A 17146-nucleotide genomic window follows, 5' to 3' on the forward strand; every position below is an offset into this window, starting at 1 on the left:
AGAGCAGTCCTGGCAGAGGACCAGCTTGTGCAAAGGCCCTGGGGCAGAAGGGAGCATGGCCACCTTGGGGAACAGGGAGACTTCAGTGTGGCTAGAGAATAGAGCCAGGGGTATATGAGTGGGCATTGACCATGGTAAGGACCTAGACCTCTATCCTGGGAGCCATGAGAAGTCTTTGAAAGTTTTCAGCAAGGAGTGGTGGGTCAGATTTACCTCTCTGAAAGCCCATTGGGGAGCTACTGAAGTTTCCTGAGCTAGAGGGTGTGTACCATCAAGCTAGTACTTTTGAGAGGTTCTTGCATGTTATTCTAGAGCAGGGACTCTTACCTGGGGGTCCATGGACTCCCAAGGGTCCGTGAGTAGATTTCAGGGAAGCCATGAACCTGATTGAGTTCACTTATTTTCATTCGCCTCTAACAGAAATTCCCTTTATGAATTCCTCCCATTATGAATTAAGGCAACAAAGCCCAGCAGTAATAGCAGTACCTGCAGATTTTCCATCAGTAGAGATCATGTATTCTCATATTATATTACAACTGCTGCAGATATCATAAGACATTGTTTATTTTTATCACTACTTTGAAACTATGGTAGTTATTAGATCTTATTTAATGAGTTTACAATGAATCACATGTACTACGTCTTAAATTATTTTGTTTAACGCTTTGATAACCGTATGCCAGCATCGCTGGTTCCTTCGTAATCCTGTGTTTTATTTTGTGCACTTGAAAACGTGATTCTGAGCAGGGTCCGCAGGCTCCCCCAGAATGACTAGGGGACACGAGAAACGTTCAGATCCGCTGGTCTAGATTCCTTTGGTTGTAACGAACAGCAGCCTAACTCAGGCCTAAACAAGACAAAAGGGAAATAATTGAGTCAATAACAGCGTAGTCCATGGTGCCATAACTCAGGTTTGAATGATGTCCTCAGGACTTCATTTCTCTCCACCTCTGTCACCTCTGAGTCACCTCTTTCTGAGGCAGGCCCTGCCCACACCCCAGCAGCAATGACCCTCCGAGGTGGCCTGACCTGCAGCTTCTCTGCGTCTCTTCCCCAGGGCGTTCCCTGAAGGAGCTGTGCCCTGAGGGGCCCGATGACTGCAGGAAGCAGTGTGATCCCGACTACTACTTGGACAGAAACGGCCGCTGCACAGCCTGTGTCAGCTGTTCTGGAGGTAAGGGCCGTGTCTCTCCTCCGGGGGCTCCTTCCAGGGGGGATGGGGAGCCTCGGGGGTGTGGGGAAGGCAGCGGAGGCAGAGAATCTGAAAGGTGGGGCGGATCAAGATTTGGTGCCTGTACTCTGAATCAGCCCCCTGGTGCCTCAGTTTACCCCTCTGGATTTGTGAATTGATATCAGCCATGATCTTTTGCACCCATACTTTTTTTTTTTTCTTTTTTGGCCACGCCATGCGGCTTGTGGGATCTCAGTTCCCTGACCAGGGATTGAACCCAGGCCCTCGGCAGTAAAGTGCTGAGTTCTAACCACTGGACCACCAGGGAATTCCCTGCATCCATACTTTTTAGAGAGACTTAGTTACCATGTTTCCTCAAGGGAGGGACTCACACTTATGTATTAAGTTTACTTTTTAAAAAATAATTAATTAATTAATTAATTTAAATTTTTTGGCTGCATTGGGTCTTCGCTGCTGCGCACGGGCTTTCTCTAGTTGCGGCAAGCGGGGACTACTCTTCGTTGCGGTGCACGGGCTTCTCACTGTGGTGGCCTCTCTTGTTGCGGAGCACGGGCTCTAGGCGCGCGGGCTCAGTAGTTGTGGCAGGTGGGCTCAGTAGTTGTGGCTCGCGGGCTCTAGAGTGCAAGCTCAGTAGTTGTGGCGCACGGGCTTAGTTGCTTTGCGGCATGTGGGATCTTCCCAGACCAGGGCTCGAACCCGTGTCCCCTGCACTGGCAGGTGGATTCTTAACCACTGCGCCCGCAGGGAAGTCCCATGTATTAAGTTTAATCTTTGCTAACCCTCTAGGGGAAGATTCTTTTCTTATCCCAGCTTTACAGTGAGGAAACTGAGGTTTAGGGAGGTTAAGGGCCTTTCCAAAATTACAGTGTTCTGGTAATTTGCAGCACTAGAGTTTTAGCTACTGGTTTGACACCAAGGGCTGTGTTCTTTCCCTAAAAGCACAGTGCTTCCAGGAGAACTTCTTCAATAAGTGCTTTCATTGTTAATTTCTTATTATGGGTAGTGAATATGGTTTGTGTGCTATCTCGCGTTTGTTGGGTTTTTTTGGGGGTGAGGTGGGGAAATTTGTTGAGATTTCTTGTGGCCTAATACATTTTCATGCTTTTTAGTATGTTCTGTGTGTTTGGGGGGAAAAAATGCGTATCCTGCTTGTTGTGTACAAAATTCCATGTATACCTATCTAATCAAGCTTGTTAATTATGTTATTTTAATAATATGCATCCTTATTTATTTTGTCACCTTCACAGAGGTTGGTTTTTGAGATGGACATGTTAAAATCTATCTCCCAATACGCTTGTTTTTCATCAGATTTTCATTGTGTTCTATTTTTGCTTTATAAATGTCAAAGCTATGTTATTAGGTACAATGTTCATGAGTATCATGCTATCTTGGTGGGTTGGATGTTTTATCAACATGAAATACACCTCCCTGTTTCTTATAATGTGTTTGCCTTAATTCCATTTTTGTTTGATATTAATATTGCCATTCTTGTTTATGTTAGCATTTCTCTGGTATATCTTCAAAAAATTGTAAATTAATGACCACATTGTATTAAACAAAAGTTATATGCATCCATCATAAAAATTCAAGCAATACACAAGTGTAAGGAAGAAAGTCAACTCTGCCCCTCCCCCATCAGTGGGAGACTGGCACCTCTCTGTCCCTCTCTATAGAGAGAAGAATGGGTAGGTTAGTAGCCAGACAGACTGTACACACATAGAAAGAAGGAATCTTTAAGAGGATGGGATCATACTATTTATGGCGTGAACATGATTACATTTAACTTTATTCAAATATATCAGAGGAAGAAGGAACCAAAGTGAAGAAGCTAAACTATCACAAGGGACAGTAGTTCCTAAAGAAAAAAAACCCTCTGAAATTAACAAAAGAGGTTATGAAAATCAATAAGCAGTTAGGAATCATTTAAGGAATGACTGTCTCTTCTGGTAGAGTCATATTCTACTTGTTTCAATTTTGGGGTAGCAGAGAGTTGCTTGACCCCCTGCAATGAAAAATGAATGGCTTGTTGGCCTCCCCATCCTCTTCCTGACTTTTGTTGCTTACATTATTTTTGCTTCGTCATACTCTATGATGTTTATCATCTTTTCTGTAGCCCTAAGTCCCCTGGCATGTTAGCTTTACTTTGCTATTTAAATTCATTCATTGTGCCCTATGAGTCCATTTATCACAGCTTCTCATTCCTGAATTTTTCATTTTGATTTGTCTCTTGATAGGTTAGGTTTCACTGTCATGTTGACTTTTCAGGGAGGACTCATCTTTGCACCTTCCTAGACTTTTTTCATGTTTGAGAATATTTGTTGCTTTTAAACTGGAATGACAACTTGGGCAGGTATAATATTATGCCTGGGACATATTTTCTCTAGAACTTGGTAGGCATTGGTGCACTGTCTTCTCGTGATGAATATTGCTGTGGAGGAGTCTGCAGTCAGCTTCTTTTCCCCCCTTTGTAGGTGACTGCAAGAATCATTCTTTCTCTAGTCTTAAGGATCAAAACTTAACCAGAATATGCCTTGATATTAATTGTTTGGAAACAAATCTTCCTGGTATCTGGTATGTCTTTTCTACCTGCAGATTTAGTTCTTCCTTCATTTCAGGGGAACTGACATGGATTTTATCTCTGCTCAACAGATATATCTCAGTGTCAACTTGATGGATACCAATTATTCTTATGTTTGATTGTCTTTGCCTTTCCCCCTTGTCTATCATCTTCATTAATTGCATTAATATCTGTCTTTTTACCTTGCATTCACTGGTATTTTCTCAATCTTTTCTCCATGCCGTTAACTCAATTTTCTGTCTAATCTTTTTTGTTTCTTGCTGCCCAGGGCAAGACAGGGCCCCCAGGACACTGGTAGTTCACTTACTGAATTTCTAATTATGGTGTTGTGCCTCTCAGTTTGTTTTCTTTTGCTCTGCAGTCTTCCTTCTTATCTCATCCTTTTAAAAAAATCATCTTTCTTTTGAGCTCTTCCTTTATTAAATTAACTATTCTTATTAAGTTCCTTTATAGTGTGAAGCACTCCCGGGATTGCTTGTTAGTTGCAGACTGGGTTCTTTGTCCTTGCAAACTATATTCCTATCTTTTTTAGATCTTTCTCTTTTTCTTGTCTTCCCTCCTCCCTCCCTTCCATCTTTCCTGCTATAGCATGTTTGCACTGTCGCCTTCTTATATTTTTCCTTCTTGCTTGAGCTTAGCCGGGGCAGCAGCTCTGTCCCTGATACAGTGTGAGGGATTTCTCCTTCAAACCTGCCCCATCTCACTGGCCTTGAGTTCGTCTTCCCAGCTCAGACCATCAACTGGGGACTCTCAGAGTTACATTTTTTTTTTTTTTTTGGCCGTGCGGTGGGGCTTGCGAGGTCTTAGTTCCTCAACCAGGGATTGAACCTGGGCCACGGGAGTGAAAGCACCGAGTCCTAATCCCTGGACCACCGGGAATTCCCAAGAAATCCTTTTTTAAAAAAATTGTGGTAAAATATACATAACATAAAATTTATTATTTTAACCATTTAAAAATGTACTGTTCAGCGGCATGAAGTACATTCATATTTTTGGGTGACCATCACCATCATCCAGCTCCAGAACTTTTTCATCTTCCCCAATTGAAACTCTGTCCCCATTAAACACTAGTTCCTCATCGCTCCCCGCACCCTCACCCCAAGCCTTTGGCAACTACCATTCTATTCTCTGTCTCTATGAATTTGACTACTCTAGGATGTTCATAGAAGTGGAATCATACAATATTTATCCTTTTGTGACTTGTTTCACTTAGCGTAATGTCTTCAAGGTGCATCTATGTTGTAGCATATATCAGAATTTCCTTCCTTCTTAAGGCTGAATGATAGTCCATTGGATGGATCTACCACATTTTGTTTATCCGTTAATGTCCATGGACACTTGGGTTGTTTACACCTTTTAGCTATTGTGAATATTGTTGCTATGAACATAGTTGTACAAATAGCTGTTCAAGTCCCTGCTCTCAATTCTTTATACACTCAGCAGTGGAATTGCTGGATCATGTGGGAATTCTACGTTTAATTTCTTGAGGAATCCTGACTGTTACCTTTGAAACTCATTTTAGGAGCCTGAAGGCGGCCTGGGTGGGGGTCAGAGAGCAGCCAGAGATGGGTGTTGTCATGGTGGCAGGGGCTCTGCCTTCTCTTCTGTCAGATAGTCTTTATCAAGCTCCTGCTGCCTAGAAAGGGGCGCCCCCCACTCCTGGAGCTTCTGCTCATTCCCCCAACTAGGGAATTGGCAAGTCCACGCAGTCTTTTCTGCCTCTGCCCAGGCCTTTGATATTACATTGCAGGCAGCTACTCAGAGTGTTTTTTTCTTGAGTTTTCCGTGGATGTCTACCCACTGTCTTTAGGTGAAGTCTCCAGATTTTTGAAGATTATCAGAATTTTATTCTCTCCTCAGTACACCTTCTAGGCTGCAGGTGAGAGTGAGGGGCTGTACCAGGGTCACTACAACAAGGAAGAGAGAGGAGAGGGTCCCGAGATGCTTTTAGGAGCCAGGCGTAGGAGGGTCTTTTAATCATTGCTGCCCACACCCCATTGGCCAGAACCAAGTCACATGACCGCCTATCCATCTGCAAGGGAGGCTGGGAAATGTAGTCTTCCTCTGAGCCCATTTGAAACAGGATTTGGGGAACGCATCACTGTGCTCCAGGGGATTCCTTCTCATAGCTGCAATTTCCTTTTGCATCTCCGAGGATATTAATTATACTGATTGCACAGGCTTGTTCTGTTTTCTCTTTTATCTGTTTTCTTGAGTGTTAGTTCTGTTTGAGTTTGGGGCTGATTTTTCTTGGTGCTGGTTTCTTCTAGTCTTTGGTGACTTCGAGTTCTGCACGTGGGATCTGATGACTGGGGTAGGGTGGGGGTCTGCGAGTGGGGCTTGTGAAATCCACCTCCGGAGACTATGAGGATGAGCGGGTGGGGTGGAGGTGCCGGGCGGGGTGTGTCAGAGGCTGGTCCTCTGGGTCTGCAGGGTCCCTTCCTTCCCCCCACGGCTGACCAGCCCTGGGGCGCCGCCCAGCTCACCTCACCCGAGTATCCTTGGGGAGACGCTTGGCTTCTAGCTCTGTGGCGTGACTGGATGAGGAGTGTGGGGCGAGGGACCCACCTGGGTGCTTCTGCTGCACTCTTTGTGGGAGTCCCTCCCGCTTGCCCCTACCATTCACCCACTTGGAGAAAAGCACCCAGAGCCTCTCCTAGCATAATCAGTCGAATGGGGTACGTTTTGGGCTGTGGTCTCTTTCCATCCAATTCCATCTGACCCCCATATTTAAGACGTCTTCGGGGCTTCCCTGGTGGCACAGTGGTTGAGAATCTGCCTGCCAATGCAGGGGACACGGGTTCGAGCCCTGGTCTGGGAAGATCCCACATGCCACGGAACAGCTGGGCCCGTGAGCCACGATTACTAAGCCTGCACATCTGGAGCCTGTGCTCCGCAACAAGAGGCCACGATAGTGAGAGGCCCACGCACCGCAATGGAGAGTGGCCCCCGCTTGCCACAACTAGAGAAAGCCCTTGCACAGAAACGAAGACCCAACACAGCCATAAATAAATAAATTAAAAAAAAAAACTAGCTGTTTATCCTCAAGCAATCGCTCTCTTTGGAAAAAAAAAAAAAAAAGAAGAAGTCTTCGTCATTTCTGGTTGACCAAAAATGCCCCTTCTTGTTTCCCAGGGATATTTGCATTCTTTAATTATTATTTTTACCAGTGATTTTTGTTTTAAAGATAAAATTCATCATTTAAAGTGTACAGTGCTGTGTGGGACTTCCCTGGTGGCGCAGTGGTTAAGAATCCGCTTGCCAATGCAGGGGACGTGGGTTCAAGCCCTGGTCCAGGAAGATCCCACATACGGCGGAGCAACTAAGCCCGTGCGCCACAACTACTGAGCCTGCGCTCTAGAGCCCGCGAGCCACAACTACTGAGCCCACGTGCCACAACTACTGAAGCCCGCGTGCCTAGAGCCTGTGCTCCACAACGAGAAGCCATGACAATGAGAAGCCCGCGCACCGCATAGCCCCTGCTCGCTGCAACTAGAGAAAGCCCACCCACATGCAGCAACGAAGACCCAACACAGCCAAAAATAAATAAATAAATAAATTTATTTATTTAAAAGTAAATAAATAGGGCTTCCCTGGTGGCGCAGTGGTTGAGGGTCTGCCTGCCAATGCAGGGGACACGGGTTCGAGCCCTGGTCTGGGAAGATCCCACATGCCGTGGAGCAACTGGGCCTGTGAGCCACAATTACTGAGCCTGCCCGTCTGGAGCCTGTGCTCCGCAAAAAGAGAGGCCACGATAGTGAGAGGCCCGCGCAACGCGATGAAGAGTGGCCCCCGCTTGCCCCAACTAGAGAGAGCCCTTGCGCAGAAACGAAGACCCAACACAGCCATAAATAAATAAATACAAACATCTGATTGTCTTTAAATAAATAAATAAATAAATAAAGTGTACAATGCTGTGGTTTTATTATATTCACAATGTGCAACCACCACCACTATCTAATTCCAGAACATTTCCACCTCCCCCAAAAGAAACCCCTTGTAATTACTATAAATGGAATATAACCTTTAAAAATTGTGAAATACTGTGTTGTACACCTGAAATGTATATAATATTGTACATCAACTATATCTCAAAAATAAAAAATAAAAAGAAACCCCCTTAGCTCCCAATTCTCCCCTCCTTCCATCCCCTGGCAATCACTAATCAACTTTCTGTCTCTATGGATTTGCCTACTCTGGACATTTCATATAAATGGAATCATGCAGTATGTGGCTTTTAGTGTCTGGCTTCTTTCACTTTATATGGTGTTTTCAAGGTTCATTCATGTTGTAGTGTGTATCAGTACTTCATTCCTTTTTATGGCTGAATAATATTGTGTTATATGGATATAACACATTTTGTTTATCCATTTATCAGTTGATGGACATTGGTGTCGTTTTTACTTTTTGGCTATTATGAATCATGCTGGAATGAACATGCATGTACACGTTTTTGTGTGGACGTATGTTTTCAGTTGTCGTGGGTATGCACCTAAGAGTGGAATTGCTGGATCATATAGTAAATCTAGTTTAACTTTTTGAGGAACTGCCAGACTGCCTTCCACAGCTCTGTCCTACTCTATATTCCCGCTAGCATTCTATGAGGATTGCAATTTCTCCACATCCTCGCCAACACTTGTCATTGTCTGTCTTTTTTATTCCATCCACCCTAGTGGATATGACGTGGTCTGTCATAGTGGTTTTGGTTTGATGACTAATAGATGGATCTGATGACTAATGACATTGAGCATCTTTTCATATGCTTACTGGCCATTTATATATCTTCTCTGGAGAAAAGTCTTCTTAAATCCTTTGCCCATTAAAAAAAAAGCAAAAAACTTAATAGACTTTTTTTTTTAGAGCAGTTTTCAGTTTATAGAAAAACGGAGCAGAAAGTACAGAGATTTCCCATATGCCTGCTCTCCTCACACTTTCCCCCAGTATTAACATCTTGCATTAGTGTGGTACCTTGTTACAGTTGAGGAACCAATATTGGTGCATTATTAACTGAAGTTCATAGTTTACATTAAGGGTCATTCTTTGTGTTGTATATTCTATGATTTTTGACAAATGTGTAATGTCATTTATCCACTATTGCAGTACCATACAGAATAGTTTCACTGCTTTAAAAATCTTCTGTGCTCTGCCCATTCATCTTCCCCTCCCCCACCCCCTACCAAACCCTGGCAACCACTGATCTTTTTACCATCTCTGTAGTTTTGTCTTTTCCCGAAAGTCATGTAGTTGGAATCACAGTATGTAGCTTTTCCAATTGGCTGCTTTCACTGAGAAATTTGCATTTAATGCCCCTCCATGTCTTTTTTGCCCATTTTAATATTGGGACATTCACTTCTTTTTAATACCATTTTAGTGATCTCCAGGGATGCGGGCTGGGAGGTGGAGGCTGCCTCATGGACCCCGCCTGCCCTCTAGTCCTCACGTCAGGAACATTCTGGAAGGAAGGGCTGGGCATACCAGCTGCCCTGCCCAACAGCATGCCTCCCTCACGTGCTGGACTGTCCCTGGGACTTTTCTGAGTCCCTTCCCTCACCCTCCCTCTGTCCCCGGTGACCCTTCTCTGTGTCCCTTAGACGACCTCGTGGAGAAGAAGCCATGCTCATGGAACTCTACCCGCGTCTGCGAGTGCCGGACTGGCATGTTCTGTGGCACATCAGTCATCAACTCCTGTGCCCGCTGCCTCCCTCACTCCGTCTGCCCGACAGGGTTGGTTGTCAAGTTCCAGGGTGAGTATCCCCACCGCCCAGGACCACGACCTGTGCCAGTGCTGCCCCCCCACAGACCTCCCAACGACTCTCCACCTCCCACCTCCTCCTTCCTGTTGGGCAGATCACATCTCCTGTCGCGATGATGCCAGGGATGCAAACGGAGGCCCCTGCTGCCCTTCCCTGCACCTCGGGTTCCAGGCTCAGAAAGAGTCCCAGGCACCGCCCTGGCTGGAATAGGTCTTGGATTGGTTTGAGGATCGGGGCAGAAATTCTTTGATGCCTGATAAACAAGAAAGAAAACTGAAGTTTCTGTCCTGGGAGTTTCCTGGAAGATGAGGGCTGGTTTCCCATTTTGGTCCAGGGATGCACCGTGCTTCTCACTCTACCACGCATTCGCACATGCTGTTCGCTCTTTCTGGGACACCCTTCCTTCCCCGTTCACTCAGTCATCTCTGCTTTCAGCTCTCTGTCCAAACATCTCCTCCCGACCTCTCCCAGGTCACTTCTCGACATGGAGGCGAACACTTGTGTCTGTCTTGGTGTGGTCAGTGCTTGTCTCCCTCCCTAGGCTGTAGCTTCGTGAGGGCCACGGTCATCTCCCCGCTGCCTAATCAGACACCCGGTGCAGAATCTGCTCTTCAGAGATATGTGTTGAATGATGTGACAGGGAGGTCAGAGCTGGGGGTGGTGGGGTTCAAATCTGGCCGGATTCTCTCTGGTCACACAGAACCCTCAGCGGGGGGACCCTCAGAAGCCCGCCACCCACAAGCAGGGGCAGGTGGTGGCGTGGAAAAGGCTCTGGATTGGACATCAGGTACCTGGGGTTTTGTACAGCTTTGCCTCGTGGGGCATGTTCCCAGGCCTCTCTGGGCCTCAGTCTTCCCATCTGTAAAATGCAGAGGTGTGACTAGAAGGCCTTGCGTGGGGGCTTTTCAGCTCAGAAACTCTTGCGTCTCTAAGAAAAGTAGCCTTGAGTTCTGGTGCTCCAGCCTGTGGACCAGCTCTGGCTGGCGAAGCTCTCTCGACGGTGTTCCTGCACCTGCCACACGGTGGCGCCAGAGGCCTCTCTTTGCTGCCCCCAGACCTGCTGCCCAAGGCGGTGCCACGGGCCACGCTTAAAATGTGGCCAGTCGCCCTGAGATGTGCTGTCAGTATAGAATATGCCCCGGATTTCAAATACTTAGTATAGGAAAAGAATGTAAAACATCTCATTAATTATTTTTTTGTTGATTACCTATTGGCATAATATTTTAGATATATTGGGTTAAATAAACGTATTGCTTAATTTCACTTGTTTCTTTTTTACTTTTTAAAATGTGGCTACTAGAAAATTTAAAACGATGACATGTGATTGACATATTTTATTGGACAGCACTGCTTTAGAAGTGCTCCAACCTTTGGCTGCCAAAGCCTGGCTAACTTCTAGATTCCTCTGTGGGACTTCCCACTGAGCAACTCGCAGGACCTCAGTCTCTTCCGCTGTAGAATGGAAAGTAGTTTCTGTCTCAGATCAAGCTTATAGCTAAGCCTTACACTAAGACCTTGCATAGGCTTTCTCCCCTGAAATTCTCCAGACGTCATAAGACTGTATTAGCCCCATTTTATAAGTGAGGAAATTGAGGTTCAGAGATGGCAGGTAATTAATTGCTCAAGACCACAGAGCCGGGAATATCTCATCCAGTGTTTGAACCTTATGCCCAGGTCTTATCACCCCACCACAGTGCAGATGATGAGATAAGTCAGCATTGCTCATACCCTCCTCTACCAAAACTTCCAAACTCAAGTCCACTTGATTGAAAGCACTATGTGTTTTCTTCTCCACTTTTGCTTCCACCCAGTATTCTCCAGTACTCTTTGGCTTGCAAGTTACAATGTTTTTGGCTCATGTAACTGAAGTGTCTGAGGATAGCCTTGTGGAGCTTAAGGCATGGCTGGATCCAGGAACTCTGTCTTTTCCCGTCTCTCATCTCTACTACCCTATGTGTTGGTTTGTCTGTAAAATACCTACCAGCAGCTCCTGGCTTGCTTCCTACCCAACCCTAGTGGAAAGACAGCTTCTCCTTCCCACATTCTCAACAACCAAAATAAAACCTTGAAATTGCATCTCATAGACGTGTCTTGGGTCATGTGCCCACCCCTGAACCAGTCCATCATGGCCAGAGGAATGGGATGGATTGATTGGTCCAGCCTGGTCCCACGGCTACTCCTGAAGTGGGGTCCCAGCCCCTTACCACAGACATTGAGATTGGGAGGTGTAATTCTCCAGGGAAAATTGGACGGCTTTACCCCAAAAGGGAACGGATGCTGGGCAGGCACAAACATCAGATGGCCACTGTGTTTTCCTGGGTTGCGGTGGTAAAAGGTGTATTTTGGAGTCTCTGGCTCTGTAATACCAAGTCTGAAGGCATCACCATCCTCCCTGCAGGCACAGCGCAGAGGAACACTGTCTGTGAGCCGCCTTCCCCAGGGACCACCCCCAACTGCGGCGCCAGCCCACAGGACTGCAAGACCCCTGCCAGGTGACTCCCGGCCCCCTCCTATCCTGCTGACCTTAGCGTGGGGCTGTCCCACCCCATAGGAGGTCCAGGGCACTGCTGGCTGGGGGTGAGGATGGGGTTCAGCCCAGGGAGCCTCTCTGCCAGGCCCACAAGTCATTTGAGGCCCTACTGTGTGCCCAGCCTGCCCTGAGCACACAGGAGACCGAGAAGGCCTAGAAAACACAGCCCTTGCTCCCAGGAGCTGACAGTGGGCCTGCCAGAGGCTGCGGGCAGAGCGTCTGGGTACCTATTCTCTATAGAAACGGTTATCCCTGAGCACAGACTCCCTCTGCCCCATCAGGAAAATTGCCAGTCCCATCTCCCGCTTCCTTCCCAGCAGCACCATCCCCCAGGCCAAGCCCACCCTGACCTCTCCAGCAAGCTCTGATGCCAGGACCACACTTCTTGGAGGGGGCACCCCCCTCGCCCCAGAAGATGCTTCTAAAATCACTGCCCACTCTAGCTCCTCCGTGGGGAAGCTCAATCCAGATCCAGGTAAGTTCTCCAGAGAAGCTGTGGGCTGTCTCCAGGGAAACGGTGTCCGATGGCTGGGCGACTGTCTGTGGCAGTCAGGGCAGGCAGGTACCGAGCTGTGGTCTTTCCCAGTGTGGGGAGAAGAGGTTCTCCAGGTCTTCCAGGACTGAGGGCTTCGAGGGCCAGAGTAGATAATGGAAGGACTCATTTGTTTCACGTTTTGGGTGCCAGACACTGAGGCAGGTGCTGGGGCATGCAGCAGAGCAGGCCAGCCTCTGCAGGTGTCAATTTGATGCCCCCCCTGGTTCCCATGGTGACAGATTGGGGTCCTCAGCTCACTCCTGTTTATTACCCAATAGCCTTCCATTGTATAGGGATACCACACTTTGTTCATCCAAACAGTTTTTGGATTTTTGAGTGGTTTCCATTTTGGGGCTATAATGAAAAACATTTGTGTGCATGTATGTTTTCATTTCTCTCTTTCTAAAAAATTGATTTGTAGGGCTTCTTATAATTCTTTGTCCTATAATTGCATTCAAAACATCTTCTCCCACCCTGTGGCTTGCCTTCTCATCCTCTTTACAGTGTCTTTTGATGAAGAGACGTTCTTAATTTCAGTGTAGTCAGATTGATCCATCTTTTCCTTTATGACTAGCGCTTTTCATGTTCTGCTTTGTAAGGCTTCTCCTCCGCTGAAATCTCAATGACACCCTACATTTATTTTCTAAGGTCATTGCTGTTTTGCCTTTGTTTAAAGAGTCCCCATGAATATTCAGTTGAACCCACACCATTTATCAAATAAATTGTCTTTTCCCCAGTGTTTCACATGCCATCTTTGTTGTAAATCAAGGGTCCATATATGTATGGGCAGGATTCTGGAGTCTCTATTCTATTCATTGGTCTCTTTGTGTATTCCATGTGAATACCATTCTCTCTTAATTAGTATAGTTTTTCAGTAAGTCTGGGTGCTTGAGCAACTACTCCAACTTTGGTCTTCAACAGTGTATTGGCTGTTCTTGTTAATTTGCATATCCACATAAATTTTAGAATCAGCTTTTCAAATTTCATAAGATAGCCTATTGGGATTTTAATTGGGATTGCATTGAATCTACAGATCAGTTTGAAGAGAATCCACCTCTTTGCAGTATTGAGTATATGGTATAGCTCTACATTTATTTAGGTCTTCTTAATTTTTATTTTTAAAAGTTTTATTTTATATTGGAGTATAGTTGATTTACAATGTTGTGTTAGTTTCAGGTGTACAGCAAAGTGATTTGGTTCTACATATACATATATCTATTCTTTTTCAGATTCTTTCCCCATATAGGTTATTACAGTGTATTGAATAGAGTTCCCTGTGCTATAAGTAGGTCCTTGTTGATTATCTATTTTATATATAGTAGTGTGTATATGTTAATCCCAAACTCCTAATTTATCCCTCCCACCCCTATTTAGGCCTTCTTTAAATTCTCCCAATAATGTTTTATGATTGTCTGTGTAGAAATATTTACATCTTTTGGTTAGATTTCTAAGTATTTGGTATTTCTGATGATGATGTAAATGGTATCTTTTTAAATATTTCATGTTCTAACTTTTTATTGTTAGTATTATTTTGAACTATGTGAAATGCCAGTATTTGTTTCTGTACTATCAAAATGGCAATTTCATGTGGTTCAATGCAAATATATAGACATTGAATTGATTTTGATATAATAACATTATATCCAACTACCTTGCGAAACTCACTTATTTCTTCTAATAATGTATCTTCAGACTCTTTGGATTATCTGTGCACTCAATATCATCTGTCCATAACTGCTTGGTATCTTCCTTTCTAAACCTTACCACTTTTATTTCTTTTTCTTGCCTTATTGCATTGCCTATGATCCCCAAGACCAAACTAAATAGAAGTTGTGATAGTAGGCATCCTTGCCTCATTGCTGAACTCAAAGGGAAAGTGGCTACCAAAGTTTTGAGCAGGGCAGTGACAGAGCAGTGAGACTGAGGAGAGCGCTCTGGCAGAGGGGAGGGACTGGAAGTGGGGGTGGGAGGCAGTTAGGAGGCAGTTAGCACTCTTCTCCTGTGTGGCCTTAGACACATTCCTTCCCTCTCTGAGCCTCAGGACTCCCTCTGAAGGACTGATCGACATGTGCAGAGTTTGGGAGCTGGCCATGGAGCTGGGAGGCTTCAGTGATGGGGGTGGTGGTGGGATGAGGGCGAGGCCTCTGTCAAGGTGGCCTGGCCTGAAGCTTCTCTGCTTCTTTTCCCAGGGCTGACCCTGCCACAGCTATGCCCTCAGGGGTCTGCCGACTGCAGGAAGCAGTGTGACCCTGACTACTACCTGGACAGGGACGGTCGCTGCACGGCCTGTGTGAGCTGTTCAGGAGGTAAGGGCCTTGTCTCTCCTCCAGAGGTTCCTTCCAGGGAGCAGGTGGGGTCTTAGACAAGAGGCCAAGAATCTGGGGGTGGGAGCCTTGAGCTTGGTCTCGGATGCTCAGCCCTTGGGAGCCTGGTTCACCTTGCTGGCGTTTTTTGAGCAGTTGGCTTCTAGTGACTCCTACTCACGATTGTGGGTTTTGATGGCCGTGACCCCTTTTCAGAGAACTTCCATTCACTCAGTCTTTCCTGCAAGGAAATATTTGTCGATCACCTACCTATTTCAAGCTTGTCTCATTATTTTTGTACATATCCTATGATGCCTGTATTACGATCGCCCCCATTTTACAGAAGAGGAAACTGAGGCTCGGGGAAGTCAGGGGGCTTCCAAGGGCCACAAGCCCTCGCAAATGGCAGGGCCAGGATTTGAACCTAGGGAGTCTGCCACTGGGTTCTGAGCTCATCACTCCACTGTGCTGCCTCTTAGAGCGCCTCTGCACAAGCACTTAGAGACTGACTGCTATATGCACGGTGGGATGACGTCCTGCCATAGTTTCCCCTGCGGCCAGCTCCCCGCAGCCTCACAACACCACCAGCCTCCCTGTGACGTCCAAGCAGCTACCCAGGCCCCGGGCTGCCATGGCTGTAGCCCCGGCCCACTCACAGTGGCCACCACCACCGGGGGGGAGGTGTGATTCTGTCTCTGCAGCAACACGGACTGGAGTCCAGGGAGGCCAAGTGGGGGAAAGGACACTCCGTTTGTGGTCGCTGGGGTCACTGTTCCAATTACTAAGGTCACAGAGCAAATTTTCTCAAAACTGAGTGGCGAAAAGCAAACTCTTCGCTGTACTCGTGGAGTCTGTGGGCCAGAATTCAGACCCGGCACCGCGGGGACAGCTGGTCTCTGCTGCACGACGTCTGGGGTCTCAGCTGGAAAACTTGAAGCCTGGAGCTGGCATCATCTGAAAGCTTTTTCATTCTCGGGTCTGGGGTCGATGCGGCTGCGGGCTGGGCCCTCAGATCCTCTCCATGTCGGCCTCTATACGGCCTGCTTCGGGCATCCTCAAGTCCTGGGTGCTGGACTCAAAGGTGAGTTGGGGTGGGGTGGGGTGTAGAAACCGTACCCATTTTTATGACCCAGCCTCGGAAGTTACACGGCGTAACTTCCACTACATTCTGCCTGTGGAGGCGGTCACAGGGCCCCCTTGAGTCATGGAAGGAAAAAAAAAGTCGTGCTTCTTTTTTTTTTTCCTTTTCTTGGCCGTGCCGCATGGCATGTGGGATCTTAGTTCCCCAACCAGGGACCATGCTTCTTGATGGGTAAGTGGCCGAGCTCTGGAAGAGCAGACAGACCCAGAACTATTGCTGTGGCCATTCCTGGAAAAATATAATCTGTCACAGCTGCTGTGTCAGATGGGGAAACAAGAGATGGCTCTGGGCCCAAGAATTCCTCAACTTGAATAACTGAAGTCCTGCAACCCTGTGGAGCGGAGCCCAAGTGCCTGGGATCAAGTCTTGGCTCTACCGCTCGGGAGCTTATAAGCTCAAGCAAGTTTCTTAACCTCTCTGGGCCTCAGTTTCCTCATCCGTAAAATGCGCAGAATCATAGACCTCTCTCAGAGACCTGTTCTGGGAGTTAAATAGGTTAAACCGGGTTAATCTGGATAGAGAGCTAAGAACACTGCCTTGCACACACTCGGTTATGTTAATACCATATTATAAGTAATAATGAGAGGTTTCAGGAAGACACTGTGCAATCCCTTATCTTTATCGTGCAAGGCTTCTAAGCCTGTAAGTATCCCACCGATTGAGAAATGTCCTTATTGAGCGAATCATATTTATTTAAACTACTGATGCAGTAATTCTATTTTCACCTGTAAACAGAGCATGTAGAATATCCCCAAACATGTATAAATGCATTATTATACTTCTTCTTTTACAAAACCACTAACAATTCTTTTTTTTTGATTTTTGAAAAAACCCACTTTTCATCATTGACAATTTCAAACACATTCAGAAGTAGAGAGAATCAGGAATGGTTATGGACTGTCACCCAGTTTTAAAGAATTATCAGTCAGGGCCAGTCTTGGTTCATCTCTACCCATGCCCACTCACCCCTGTTCTCTGAATTATTTTCTTTATTTAAAAAATTATTTTATTTTTTTTGGATTTTTTCTTTTAATAGCTTTATTGAGATATAGTTGACATACAATAAAATGCACACGTTTAAAGTGTGCAGTTTGATAGGTTTTGTCATATGTGT

General features: G+C 46.1%; 1 protein-coding gene across 1 annotated transcript in view; it reads left to right on the plus strand.

Moving 5' to 3' along the window:
• The first annotated feature begins 1073 nt into the window (after nucleotides 1-1073).
• TNFRSF8 (TNF receptor superfamily member 8) overlaps nucleotides 1074-17146 on the plus strand; it is a 38976-nt gene continuing 22903 nt past the window's right edge. Inside the window, exons 1-5 of the mRNA XM_036824937.1 lie at nucleotides 1074-1174; nucleotides 9362-9514; nucleotides 11922-12015; nucleotides 12371-12528; nucleotides 14778-14894. Coding sequence (XP_036680832.1) covers nucleotides 9427-9514; nucleotides 11922-12015; nucleotides 12371-12528; nucleotides 14778-14894 — 457 coding nt within the window. The 5' untranslated portion in view covers nucleotides 1074-1174; nucleotides 9362-9426. The remainder of the gene's footprint in view (nucleotides 1175-9361; nucleotides 9515-11921; nucleotides 12016-12370; nucleotides 12529-14777; nucleotides 14895-17146) is intronic.

This window comes from Balaenoptera musculus, chromosome 1 (genome assembly GCF_009873245.2).
Source record: "Balaenoptera musculus isolate JJ_BM4_2016_0621 chromosome 1, mBalMus1.pri.v3, whole genome shotgun sequence".
NCBI classification, from domain to species: domain Eukaryota; kingdom Metazoa; phylum Chordata; class Mammalia; order Artiodactyla; family Balaenopteridae; genus Balaenoptera; species Balaenoptera musculus.